We start from the raw sequence: 12,581 nt of genomic DNA on the forward strand, positions 1-12,581 counted from the left end.
TCGTGCTCACCTGGAGCTTATGCTGTTAACCATGCCATAATCTATCTGAGTACTGTTCACTGTTTCTTCTTCCTTCATCTTCAAATTCTCGAAATCCCTTCTCAAGTTTAACAGCTGCTGTTGCCTTGTTCTCTCAGTGCCTTGAAACTCCTCCTTGAGCTTATCCCAGGCCTGTTTTGGAGTCTCACAGGCCATAATTCTGGTGAAGATGACATCTGACACACAGTTCTGGATGCAGGACATGGCTTTGTGCCTTTTGGTCCTCTCATCAGCATGTTGCCTAATCTGAGCTACTGTGGGATTAGCCCTCAGTGGTGCTGGCTCAGTATCTGTGTTGACAACTTCCCGCAGATCGAAGGCCTGTAGGTAAGTCTTCATCTTGACCAGCCATATGTGAAAGCCTTCTCCATTGAAGACTGGTGGGGCTGCTGGTGAAAATCCTGAAGAAGCCATCAAGTTCTTTGTTTTTAAACAACAGGTCCACTAAGACAAGAGCTCTCGATACCAATTGTGGTGCAAGAGGCAGCACAAGCTGTTTCTAGTCTTGCTTGAGTAGTAAGCCTCGAGGCTTGGTGAAGAAGCAAACTCGGAAGCAGAAAACAGAAAGATGAAGCTAGCAAGTGAAAACAGAAAAAGAGAGAAAAAGATTGAATGAAAATGAGCTGATATCTTTCATTAAGCAAGCCAACAAGGCATTAAGCCATTACATATATCAGTCAACAAGTAAAACAAACAAGTAATCACCTAATAACATACCTAACACCACTAAATTGCCTAGTAACTTGGTAAACTTGATTGAAGAACAAAAAGCTTCTACCTAAACTTGTCATTCAGCACCTAATTACATCAAAATGCAGCTACCAACTAAGTTTGATCCTAACTAAATACAAAACATTCAATTAAGGAAACTAAATGGATAGCTTCAGCTTGCTGCACACCATGGCACCACTGCCTGCTGCGATTCCTGAAGCATGACCACCTTTGCATGTCGTGCATGGCCACCTTTGCATGGGAACTAAACTTAACAGTTACAAGGAACAATCTCGAGTGCCATTGGAAACTTGAGCTCTGTTACTCAGCTTGATCTTTCGGTAAATCAATTAAATGGTCAAATTCCATTGTCTATAGGGGAGTTATCATCTCTGAAGTTGTTTGATGTTTCAGAAAATCAATTAAATGGTCAAATTCCATTGTCTATAGGGCAGCTGTCATCTTTGGAAGAGTTTGATGTTTCAGAAAATCAATTAAATGGTCAAATTCCATTGTCTATAGGGGAGTTATCATCTCTGAAGTGGTTTGATGTTTCAAAAAATCAATTAAACGGCCAAATTCCCTTGTCTATAGGGCAGTTGTCATCTTTGGAGGTATTTGATGTTTCAGAAAATCAATTTAATGGTACATTTCCTCTATCTTTTGGACGACTAGAAAGTTTGGAAACTCTGGATTGTGGGTATAATCTATTAGAAGGCGTTGTATCAGAAACCCATTTTTCTAATCTCACGAGATTGACAACTCTAGCAGCATCACACAATCGGCTTAGATTTGAATCAAACTCAAGCTGGATTCCCCCATTTCAATGTGAAAGTATCGAATTGGGTCACTGGCATCTTGGCCCAAAGTTTCCCCAGTGGCTAAAATTCCAAAAGAAATTGTCTTATTTGGATATCTCCTATGCAGGAATTTCAGATGTCATGCCCACTTGGTTTTTGAACCTTCCCACTCCATTTGAATATTTAAACCTTTCCTCGAATCAACTTAGAGGAGAGATTTCATATTTGAATGTGAGCAGCTTTGTTGATTTGAGTTCAAACCGATTCATAGGCCCATTGCCAAGAGTATTCCCAAGTTTACGATTTCTAATTTTATCAAATAATTCATTTTCGGGATCTCTTTTTGAATTAGTTTGTAATTCATCAAGTGGGGAATTTATGGAAATTCTTTACATTGATAAAAATCTTATCTCAGGAGATATTCCAGATTGTTGGAATCATTGTCAGGTTTTAGGCCTTTTAAATTTGGGAAGCAACAATTTGACCGGCAAAATCCCACCTTCTTTATGGCATCTAAATTTTATAATGCTAAACCTTCGAAACAATACCATGTTTGGAGAATTGCCATCCACATTGCAAAATTCTCCAAATTTCATTATGTTTGATCTTAGTGAAAATCATTTCAGTGGAAGTGTACCAGCATGGATTGGTGATAAGCTCTCAAACCTTGTGACTCTAAGCCTTCGATCAAATAACTTTGATGGACATATTCCTCATAAAATTTGTGATCTTCAATTTCTTCAAAACTTGGACCTTGCCCACAACAACATTTCTGGAGTTATTCCAAAATGTTTCAATAATTTAAGTGCAATGGCCACAACAAACAAAACCAATAATTTTGTTTTTGTGAAGTATGTAGATGCTGACTCCTTTTTTTTGAACGCATTATTGGTGTTGAAAGGACGAGAGGATGAATATGGTAGCACACTAGGACTTGTTACGAGCATGGACCTTTCAGATAACAGTCTCACAGGAGAGATCCCCAAAGAAATTGGTAGTCTCGTTGGACTATTGTCTTTAAATTTTTCAGGGAATCTCCTAACAGGAAATATACCAGACAGCATTGGCAACATAGAGTTAATGGAATCTCTTGATTTGTCCATGAATCGACTAAATGGTGAAATCCCTCCAAGTTTCTCCAATTTGAATTTCTTGAATCACTTCAATGTGTCCCACAACAACTTGACAGGACAAATCCCAACAAGCACTCAGCTTCAAAGCTTTGAAAACTTGTCTTACGTGGGCAATCATCTTTGTGGACCTCCTCTCACTAAGAACTGCACCTCAAAAGGTATTCCGATTGACGTTGCAAATAATGGAAGTAGCAGGGAAGGAAGTAAAGTGAATTGGCTTTATGTCAGCATAGTTCTCGGCTTTGTAATGGGATTTTGGGGTGTAGTGGCTCCCTTGTTTTTCATCAGGTCTTGGAGGCATGCATACTATCGAAAGTTGGACCATGTTGGTCGAAAGCTGTATGTGTCTTGGGCTACTATGGGTATGTAGTTTGACGGGAAAAAAACATGTCTCTAAAGTTGGTATAATTTACTGGAGATTGGATCAAAGTGTGTTTTGATTATGTATGAATAGGTTTTGTTGTATTTCAATAATTTTCAATGAAAATAAATTTCTGCAAAAAATGTTGTTGGATAAATTCCATCAGTTGCTTAGCTTAATAATTGAGTAGACGTGGCAGCCATAGATCTGGTCTTCTTCCTCCTTGATCCTTCAAATTAGGAGTAACAAAAATAGTAGTAAATAGGATTAGCCAATTTTTTTTCTGTCATTTTTTAACTGTTGCCAATGGATCTCAACAAAAAAGAGTTCAGCTGCTGCTCTTCATCCTTGGACTCACCCTTCTCAGTAAGACAGGTAACAACCTCAAAACGTCCTCGTTTTTGCATTTGGTCTGGAAAATAAAAGAAGTCGTAAATGTTGGAATTTAAATCTCCAAGTTAATTTCAAGTTTGTAAAATTTAATGTTCTTGATTGTTCTCTCTTCTTTGTTATCTTTTATGGATCAAATTGGTATATCTGTTTAGAGTTATTTCGATTTTTTATTTTGAAGTACATATTTGGATTCAGCACATTCAAACATGAGAATGTGTATAGAATCTTTCAAAAATATATGAAATAATTTATAAAAGTTTTAATATACTCGTGTGAAATACAAACCCGACAAAAACCCTTTCAAGTTATCGAGATTCCATCCACCCCAGCCATATAGGGTGATTTTTTGTTTTTAAAAATTGAGTTTGAACCAAGGTCGAGTTTTTTATTAAAATTTTTAGAATTAATTTCTGTTTCGCTTAGATATATTTATTAAAATGTCACTTTTTATATTTTTGTAACATATAAATGGGATTAATTTTGTAAAAGCTAATATAATATAAAACATTATGTAAATTTTCATATGAATAGTCATGGGATTGGGATTAGATAAATCTTTTAAGAGTTATGGTCGAAATAGAAAGCTAAAGTATCGAATAAAATTCGATTTTGAGCGAGTATATATACATAAAAATCAAGTTGAAGAAGCATCATGAGCTAGCAAAAAACTTTCATCCTTGTTTGAATTTACTTTATCTAGCTTCTTTTTCTTAGCTTTTACGTGCATATTTTGCTCAATGTTAGTTATGTATAGAGATAGGTAAAAGTATTGTGGAGGCTTTTGTATTATAAGTCAGACTAAATTGTGCTCATTTACTTAAAAAATGAGTAAATTAATTCTTGTACTTTAGATCAAATAGCAAATTAGTCTTATGTTAAAAACTTTCATTTTCATTGTTAAAAATTTACCTTTATATGTCAACATGACATGCACTAGGTAATTGTCTAGTTGTTTCATCAACCACGTCAATTTTTAACAGTAAAAATTGATGAAATTTTTAATAGAAAGGACCGGCTTGCTCTTTGATCTATTGTATTGGGATAAATTTATCTATTTTTTGATCAAATGGGTAAAATATAATCCAACTCCTAATATAGGGGCTCTATGGTACTTTTACCTATGTATGTAGGTACTTACTATGTATGGTTTTAAAAAATTTTCTTTTTCATTTCTTTCATGTTATAGCTGATAAGTGCAGGAAACTGGCTGGGGAAGAGAAAGTGGTATTATCCCAAACAGGGCAATTTTCATTGTGGGATTGCTTTGATATGGGAGTTGGTTCCATAGCTTGCGCAGTGAAAGAAGGTGTTAAACTTTATGTCTACAACATCCGAGCCGCTCATGTCGAGAAATCAAAGAACTTAGCAATGCAGAAGGCGTTACAAGACGCGATGTCACAAGGCCTGTCCTCCAAGGAGGCGGCAAAACAAGCCACAAAGGCCGGGAAAAAAGCGGCCAAGCTGGCTACGCAAAAGGCTGAGCGCGTAACGGGTCCGATCATTTCGTCCGGTTGGGACTTTTTCGAAGTTGTTTACTATGGTGGGACTATGTCGGAAGGGTTTTTTAGGGGCAAAGGAACATTGCTTGGTGCCTACGGTGGGGGATTTTTCGGTGAACAAGTGCTTGGGAAGTTTGGTTATCTTGTGGGAAGCCATTTGGGAGGTTATATGGGTGGTAGGATTGGATTGATGGTCTATGATGTAGCTAATGGAATACATTATGTGCTTCGAATCATTGAGGGCAAAGAGTTGGATAAAAAATTGACAGATTCCGAGTTTTGATGAATGACTGAGTTATGAAGGATTCGGATTGAAATGCATATGGGATATGCATTTGAATGTATAGTGACTTCATGGTGTTTTAGGGTTTTTTTTTCTTTAATTAAGAAGAATATATATAGATAGGTTAAGTTCAAAATTGTGTGTTTTTTGGGTTTCTTTTATTATAACTCAATAATTCAATAATCCACAACCACCAAATTATAATTGTACAATAAGAACTTATACAAAACCAAAAAATATAACAGATTACATCAACCAAAACCAGAAGCCTATCCTATGCATTTCTCAAACTCCTTGCAAACATAATCAGTTATTGACAGGGTCTAAATCAGTGAGACATCTATCACTAAGACCAAAATGTACATTTGTAACTTTTTTCAACAAAACTTCAACATAATTAGAAGAATTCCCAAATAGCCTACTATTCCTTTCACACCAAATAAAATACACAATTGCATTCTCTATACCAGCTTGAGCAGATAGACAAGGAATTATTTACATTTCAAACAGGAAATTACCTAGTTAAATTCTTGAAGCCACGTACCAACAGACTTCCTATGCCACATAAACCCAGAACAAGTTGCCACAAACCTCTAGAATAGAAACACTAAAAAAAATTTGATTTCAAAACTCAAAAGCATCAGAGCACAACAGACAACGACGATCAAAACTCATACCATCACTAAACAATCTATCGCCAGTGAGAAGTTTGTTTAAGATTGCCATCCAAGCAATAGAGTGTTTAGGCACGAACCCAATATTTATTTTTTATATTGTATAATTTTTAATTAGAGATATTCATGATTCGGACCAAGTCAATTCAATGTCGGATTTTTAAAAAATTCCAATCTCAACCCTCCTATGCCCACCCAAAAGTAGTTGCCTATGTCTTTCAAAGTAATCTGATTCTTTTCTTGACTTATTTCACCATATCAATCTTCACCAAATTGAGATTAAGAAATCTCTAGATTGAATTTTAAAATGTTATGGCTGTCTTCAATTTAAGTTAGAAATTTAACAAAAAAAAAAAAACACACATAACAGCCATTACAACATATCTTATATTGTTTGCTTATTCAAAATGAAATGTAAGTTTAAAGGAATTCATAAAATGTTTAGAAGAAAATATGAAATTAAAGAGAAAAAAGAAAAAAATTGTCAAAGATAAATCTTTGAAAACATCTTCATTCAATTCTTACTTATATATGTTTATTCTTCTTTAATTATTTGAGGATGTATGATGGGTTATCATTGGTAGTTGCCGCAGATTTATTGTTGAGAAAATGGTGAAAGACAGGTAGCTTTGTGATGCCCTGTTTTGGTTTCTCCATTTTGAGTTACAGAGAGCAGAGAAGGAAAAGAAATATTTTGGATTAATTATAGAAAGGTCCGCAAAGTTTTTATCTAAATTGAGAAAAATTTAGAGTTACCAAAATAGAACAAACTTTATTTTAGAGTGACCTTAAATGTAGTTTACGCAAAGTATAATGTAAACATAACATATTTAATTGTATAAATGCTACGAGAATTTGACTTTCTGTAACGTTTTCGGGTTTTTTTGTTATCAATTCACATATTGGATTCACCATGGTCTGCTTCTGATGTTATCTCAGCTCTCGTCCAAGCATGATAATAGGCAGTTCTGCTTTAAGTTTGGTATATCAAGTTGGAGGGATATTGTTTCCTTGAGGACTTCTCCCCTTCAATTCGGTGCATCTCTCGCGATGGTACTCCAAGGATACCTACTATTATTTGGAAAAAATCTCTGCAGTTCATCCAGTCAATGGATCTCAACCATTTGGCTTAGATGATAGGTCTTGTGAATCTAAACACAATACTGTACATGAAGCAAAACTCAGTCCAACATCAAAGAGGGTTAGATTGGGAGAAGCAAAGATTTCTGCAGTTGACCAACACAGTGAAGAATGAATGCAATTCTCTTGCCTCGAAGCAGAATCAGGTATATATAGAGATTCCTCTCCTTTTTCTTTTCTCATAACATCATGTTATGTTTTTATTGACCATGAATACGAGAGGATCTTAAATCACTTTTGAACTATAAACAACTGCATCATCATTTACAATCTGGTTGAGAATGGTTTTGGGTCAGATTGGAGGCAAGGCCTGAGAATTTTGAAGAAATGAATACTTCCCTATCCGATTCAGAGAGCACTGGGGCCCGAGGTTCTGCTTTAATAACTGTGTCATGCAGGGGACATTCAGCTCCGGATGTAACAATTTTTAGGTACTGCCCGGGGGGCTTGACTGATAGGTCTCTTTTGCTCATGGAAATTTCAACAACTGTTTCGGATGAAGAAATTTCAGGATTAGTAGAGCAGGTTTCCATGTACTCCGGATGTTCTCACCATAGGTAATTTACAATGCTTTGCTTTCAGACATCGTTGTTAGTGATCATTATATTCATGCTTGGTTATAACGAGGAATGTAATAGTACCTATCATGGTATCTCTACATTGTGAATATAGGGAAAATATACAACACTGTCAATTGTTCTTGAGATCTATATCGAGTATTGTTGAATTTTCTTTTCCTTTTGCTAATTGAAAAAGTTGTTGCCTACTCTAAGGCATCAAATAAAAATGGCAAAGAGATTGATAGACGAGGGAATGATAGCTTGGAATTTGATATCACAAAACAACCTTCAAGTTCAACCTCAAATGAACAGTAAGTGGCAAGCTGTTACAAATAAATAGTGATTGGCAAGCTCATTGCTTTGGCTAACTAGAATTAAAATGTGAACTAGGGTCATGGTAAAGATGCAGCAAACTGAAGCATGAAGTTACGAAGCAATTGGATTTAAATAACTTGTTTGCAAGTTATGTTTTCCAGCTTTGGAGGAGATTTAGTATTTATTAGTACAATATATTTTATATTTATTAGCATCAAATTTTTGTTCTTTCTTTTCATATTTAAGATTTTTTTTTTGTTATAAATGCTCATGTTTCATTGTTCAAAAAATGAGTGAAAATAAATAGAAACTTTAGTAGATAATTTTGTTGCTAAATTACTTGTTTCTTTTCTGCAATTCTTTCTTTCTTAACATCGAAATTTCAATAATTGGTATCAGAACTTCTATTCTTAAGGGTAATCGTTGCTTCTTTCTTAATTAAACATGCATTCTGCAAGTTTTTGTCCACCTTCACTGTTAGTCTTTAATGGTGAAAACTACAATATATGAGTTGTTAAGATGAAGACCTACCTGCAAGCTTATGACTTGTAAGAGGTTGTGAATATTGATATCAAGCTCGCACTATTAAGGGACAATGTAATAGTCGCTCAAATCAAGCACCAAAGTGACGAGCAAGCTAAAAAGGCAATGTCCTGCGTTCAGAATGACTTCTCAAATGTAATATTCACACGTATTATGGCACGCGAGACTCTAAAACAAGGTTGAAATAAGCTAAAAGGGAGCTTCAAACAAGACCAAACAGCAACAACTCATTAATCTCAAGAGAGATTTCGAGAATTTGAAGATGGAGGAGGTTGAAACAGTGAAGTAATATGCAAACAAAATTATGTTGGTAGTTAATAACATCAAGTTACTTGGGGAACAATCCGCAGATAGCATTGTCGTTGGGAAGGCCATTACAACACTTCCTGAGGGGTATGAATCTAAGATTTTCTCAATTGAATACTTAAGGGACCTATTAGCCACTTATTTTCCAAAGTAGATAAATGCCCTATATGTTCAAGAGCAAATAAGAGCATCAAGGCAAGAGGAACACACAAAAGAAGCATTACTAGCCTTGAGTATTGAAAGTGTGAAACCCTAGAAACATAAGAGTAAGAAAGGTTGGACAAAGATGAAATAGAAGTTGATGCAAGATGGTGGAAAAAGAAATATCGTCCATGCTCGCGCTGCAAGAGAAAAACTCACCTTGAGAAATATTTTTGGTTCAAACCAGATATAAAATGCATATCATGCAAGCAGTTGAGACACGTGCAGAAGGTATGCAAAAAGAAAAGGTAATAAAATGTGCACACTCACAGCTAAAAGAGATCATATTCAGGGGTAGCAAGTGTTCACAGCCACATATTCTGCATCAAAAAATAGATTCGCGAAAGATTGGTTGATTGATAGTGGATGTACCAACCATATGGCCTCAGATGAAATCATCTTCAAGAAAATTGACAGAAGTTGTGATCTTAAGGTGAGGATTGGTAATGACGAACTCTTAGAACTTAAGGACAAAGGCGAAGTGGTGATTAGCTTGCCATAAGGTACTAAAGTAATTTTAGATGTTCTATGAGTACTTGCAATAGATCAAAATCTCCTTAGCATTGGTCAACTACTTAAGAAAAATTATAACGTGGCTTTTAAAAATTGTGGTTGCAGTATATTTGATTTATTGGGATAGGAAGTTGTAACAGGTTCGATGAAAATAGAAATTATGTTAGACTGGAATTTGGCGAACCCAAAAACCTATACCAGTTCTGTAGATGACGTGAACCTTTGGCACAAAATATGGGGACATGTGAACTATAAGTCCCTAAGTTGAACGTGTGAGGCAAGTTGGGTTGAAGAAATAATCAGTATTGAGGAGCAAAGTGGCATCTGCGAAGTATGTCAACTTGGGAAGCAGACAAGGTTACCATTCCCAACAAACAAAACTTGGCGAGCTCATGAAAAGTTATAGTTGGTTCATTCTGATGTATGCAAACCTATGAAAATATCATCATTAAAAGAGTGTAGATACTTTGTCTTGTTCATTGACGATTGTACCAGGTATTGTTGGGTTTATATTTTGAAACAAAAAACTGACGTAGCTGAAGTATTTTGGAAATTTAAAGTACAAGTTCGGAACCAAACTGAAAGCAAGCTGAAGAAGATCAGGTCTGATAATGGAACTGAGTACACCTCTGATAAATTCGAAAGTGTTAAGTTTAGTTCCCATGCAAAGGTGGCCATGCACGACATGCAAAGGTGGTCATGCTTCTGGAATCGCAGCAGGCAGTGGTGCCATGGTGTGCAGCAAGCTGAAGCTATCCATTTAGTTTCCTTAATTGAATGTCTTGTATTTAGTTAGGATCAAACTTAGTTGGTAGCTGCATTTTGATGTAATTAGGTGCTGAATGACAAGTTTAGGTAGAAGCTTTTTGTTTTTCAATCAAGTTTACCAAGTTACTAGGCAATTTAGTGGTGTTAGGTATGTTATTAGGTGATTACTTGTTTGTTTTACTTGTTGACTGATATATGTAATGGCTTAATGCCTTGTTGGCTTGCTTAATGAAAGATATCAGCTCATTTTCATTCAATCTTTTTCTCTCTTTTTCTGTTTTCACTTGCTAGCTTCATCTTTCTGTTTTCTGCTTCCGAGTTTGCTTCTTCACCAAGCCTCGAGGCTTACTACTCAAGCAAGACTAGAAACAGCTTGCTGCTGCCTCTTGCACCAACAATTGGTATCAGAGCCTTGTCTTAGTGGACCTGTTGTTTCAAAACAAAGAACTTGATGGCTTCTTCAGGATTTTCACCAGCAGCCCCACCAGTCTTCAATGGAGAAGGCTTTCACATATGGCTGGTCAAGATGAAGACTTACCTACAGGCCTTCGATCTGTGGGAAGTTGTCAACACAGATACTGAGCCAGCACCACTGAGGGCTAATCCCACAGTAGCTCAGATTAGGCAACATGCTGATGAGAGGACCAAAAGGCACAAAGCCATGTCCTGCATCCAGAACTGTGTATCAGATGTCATCTTCACCAGAATTATGGCCTGTGAGACTCTAAAACAGGCCTGGGATAAGCTCAAGGAGGAGTTTCAAGGCACTGAGAGAACAAGGCAATAGCAGCTGTTAAACTTGAGAAGGGATTTCGAGAATTTGAAGATGAAGGAAGAGGAGAAGTGCTGATATGTACTCCCACAGGCAACAAGATCATTCCAAATGTGCTGTTGGTACCACAGATTGACAGAAACCTTCTCAGCATAGCTCAACTGCTCGAGAAAGGTTATTCTGTTGTGTTCAAGGATAAACAATGCCATATTACTGATCCAAGTGGATCAAGCCTTATGACAGTCACAATGACTGATAAATGTTTTGAGGTTCACTGGGCAAATGACTCAAACTCAGCATACACAGCCTCTGTTGAAGACTCCAAGCTTTGGCATCAAAGGCTTGGACATGCCAACTTCAGATCAATAGCTCGATTGGCCAAAGAGGGCTTGGCAGAGAACTTCATCAGCTCAGTGGAGCATGATGATGTGTGTGAAGTTTGCCAAATGGGGAAACAGGCAAGACTGCCATTTCCTACAAATTCAACCTGGAGAGCTACTGAAAGACTGCAGCTGGTGCACTCTGATGTATGTGGCCCGATGAGGACTGAATCACTCAGCAAAAACAGGTATTTCATCCTCTTTATTGATGACCTTACAAGGTTTTGCTGGATTTTCTTTTTAAAACAAAAGTCTGAGGTAGCTCAAGTGTTTGTGAAGTTTAAAAATGCTGTAGAAACAGAAACAGGTTGCAAGCTGAAATCGATAAGGACTGATAATGGCACTGAGTACACTTCAGCTCAGTTTCAAGCCATTTGCAATGATGCTGGTATCAAACATCAGCTTACAAATGTCTACACACCTCAGCAGAATGGAGTAGCTGAAAGAAAGAATAGAAGTCTGATGGATATGGCCAGATGTCTGCTGTTTGAGAAGAAACTGCCCAAGACCATGTGGGCTGAGGCAGTAAACACTGCTGTTTACCTTCAGAACAGGCTTCCCACTAAAGCTCTTGCATCCGAGACACCTTTCGAGGCTTGGTCTGGTTTCAAGCCTTCCTTAGCACATCTGAAGGTGTTTGATTGCCTGTGTTATGCACAAATACCAGCAGCAAAGAGAGACAAGCTCTCTAAAAGGGCTCAACCAGGTGTTCTAGTAGGCTACAGCTCAGTCAAGAAGGGCTACAGGGTTCTGGATCCCTTGATAAACAAGGTCCAGGTGAGTAGAGATGTCATCTTTGATGAAAAAGCCTGCTGGAATTGGGAGAAAAATGAGCCAGAAGCAGTTTCAGAAGACCTAGTGCCTAACCAAGCTGAACTTGAGCAGCTAGGACCTGAAATGGATGTTGATGATGTGCCTGTGAGAGGCACAAGGCCCCTAGATGATATTTATGAAAGGGCACAGGTTGCAATAGCAGAACCTAGCAGCTTTGAAGAGGCTGAGGCAGATGAAGGCTGGAAACTAGCTATGATCAATGAAATCAACATGATTGAAAAGAACCAGACATGGGAGCTTGTTGATAAACCTGCTGAAAAGAAGACCATTGGAGTAAAATGGGTCTATCGAGTAAAACAGAATGCAGATGGCAGTCTGAACAAGCTAAAAGCCAGGCTTGTTGTCAAAGGATTTAG

The 12,581-nt window shown here is 37.0% G+C and overlaps 2 protein-coding genes across 2 annotated transcripts; both read left to right on the plus strand.

Moving 5' to 3' along the window:
* Positions 1 to 1,028: 1,028 nt before the first annotated feature.
* Positions 1,029 to 5,425, plus strand: LOC107941664 (receptor-like protein EIX2; the record flags this gene model as incomplete). The annotated part of the gene is made up of 3 exons (XM_041110454.1): positions 1,029 to 3,045; positions 3,285 to 3,419; positions 4,624 to 5,425. Coding segments are annotated over 3 exons (2,748 nt in total), but the record flags the coding sequence as incomplete, so codon positions are not given.
* Positions 5,426 to 6,978: 1,553 nt separating this feature from the next.
* LOC121226798 (SH2 domain-containing protein A-like) lies at positions 6,979 to 8,232 on the plus strand. Its single transcript, XM_041110453.1, has 3 exons — positions 6,979 to 7,590; positions 7,807 to 7,904; positions 7,984 to 8,232. The coding sequence occupies exons 1-3, from the start codon at positions 7,361 to 7,363 to the stop codon at positions 7,992 to 7,994; spliced, it is 339 nt and encodes a 112-aa protein (XP_040966387.1). The 5' UTR covers positions 6,979 to 7,360; the 3' UTR covers positions 7,995 to 8,232.
* The last annotated feature ends 4,349 nt before the right edge of the window (positions 8,233 to 12,581 follow it).

Source organism: Gossypium hirsutum, unplaced genomic scaffold (assembly GCF_007990345.1).
Source record: "Gossypium hirsutum isolate 1008001.06 unplaced genomic scaffold, Gossypium_hirsutum_v2.1 scaffold_445, whole genome shotgun sequence".
NCBI lineage: Eukaryota > Viridiplantae > Streptophyta > Magnoliopsida > Malvales > Malvaceae > Gossypium > Gossypium hirsutum.

Bases quoted from the DNA above. Each gene is read 5' to 3' on its own strand.
- LOC121226798 (XM_041110453.1), top strand. From the start codon at position 7,361: ATGAATACTTCCCTATCCGATTCAGAGAGCACTGGGGCCCGAGGTTCT. The intron at 7,591-7,806 runs GTAATTTACAAT...GCCTACTCTAAG, and splicing joins TCCGGATGTTCTCACCATAG to GCATCAAATAAAAATGGCAA.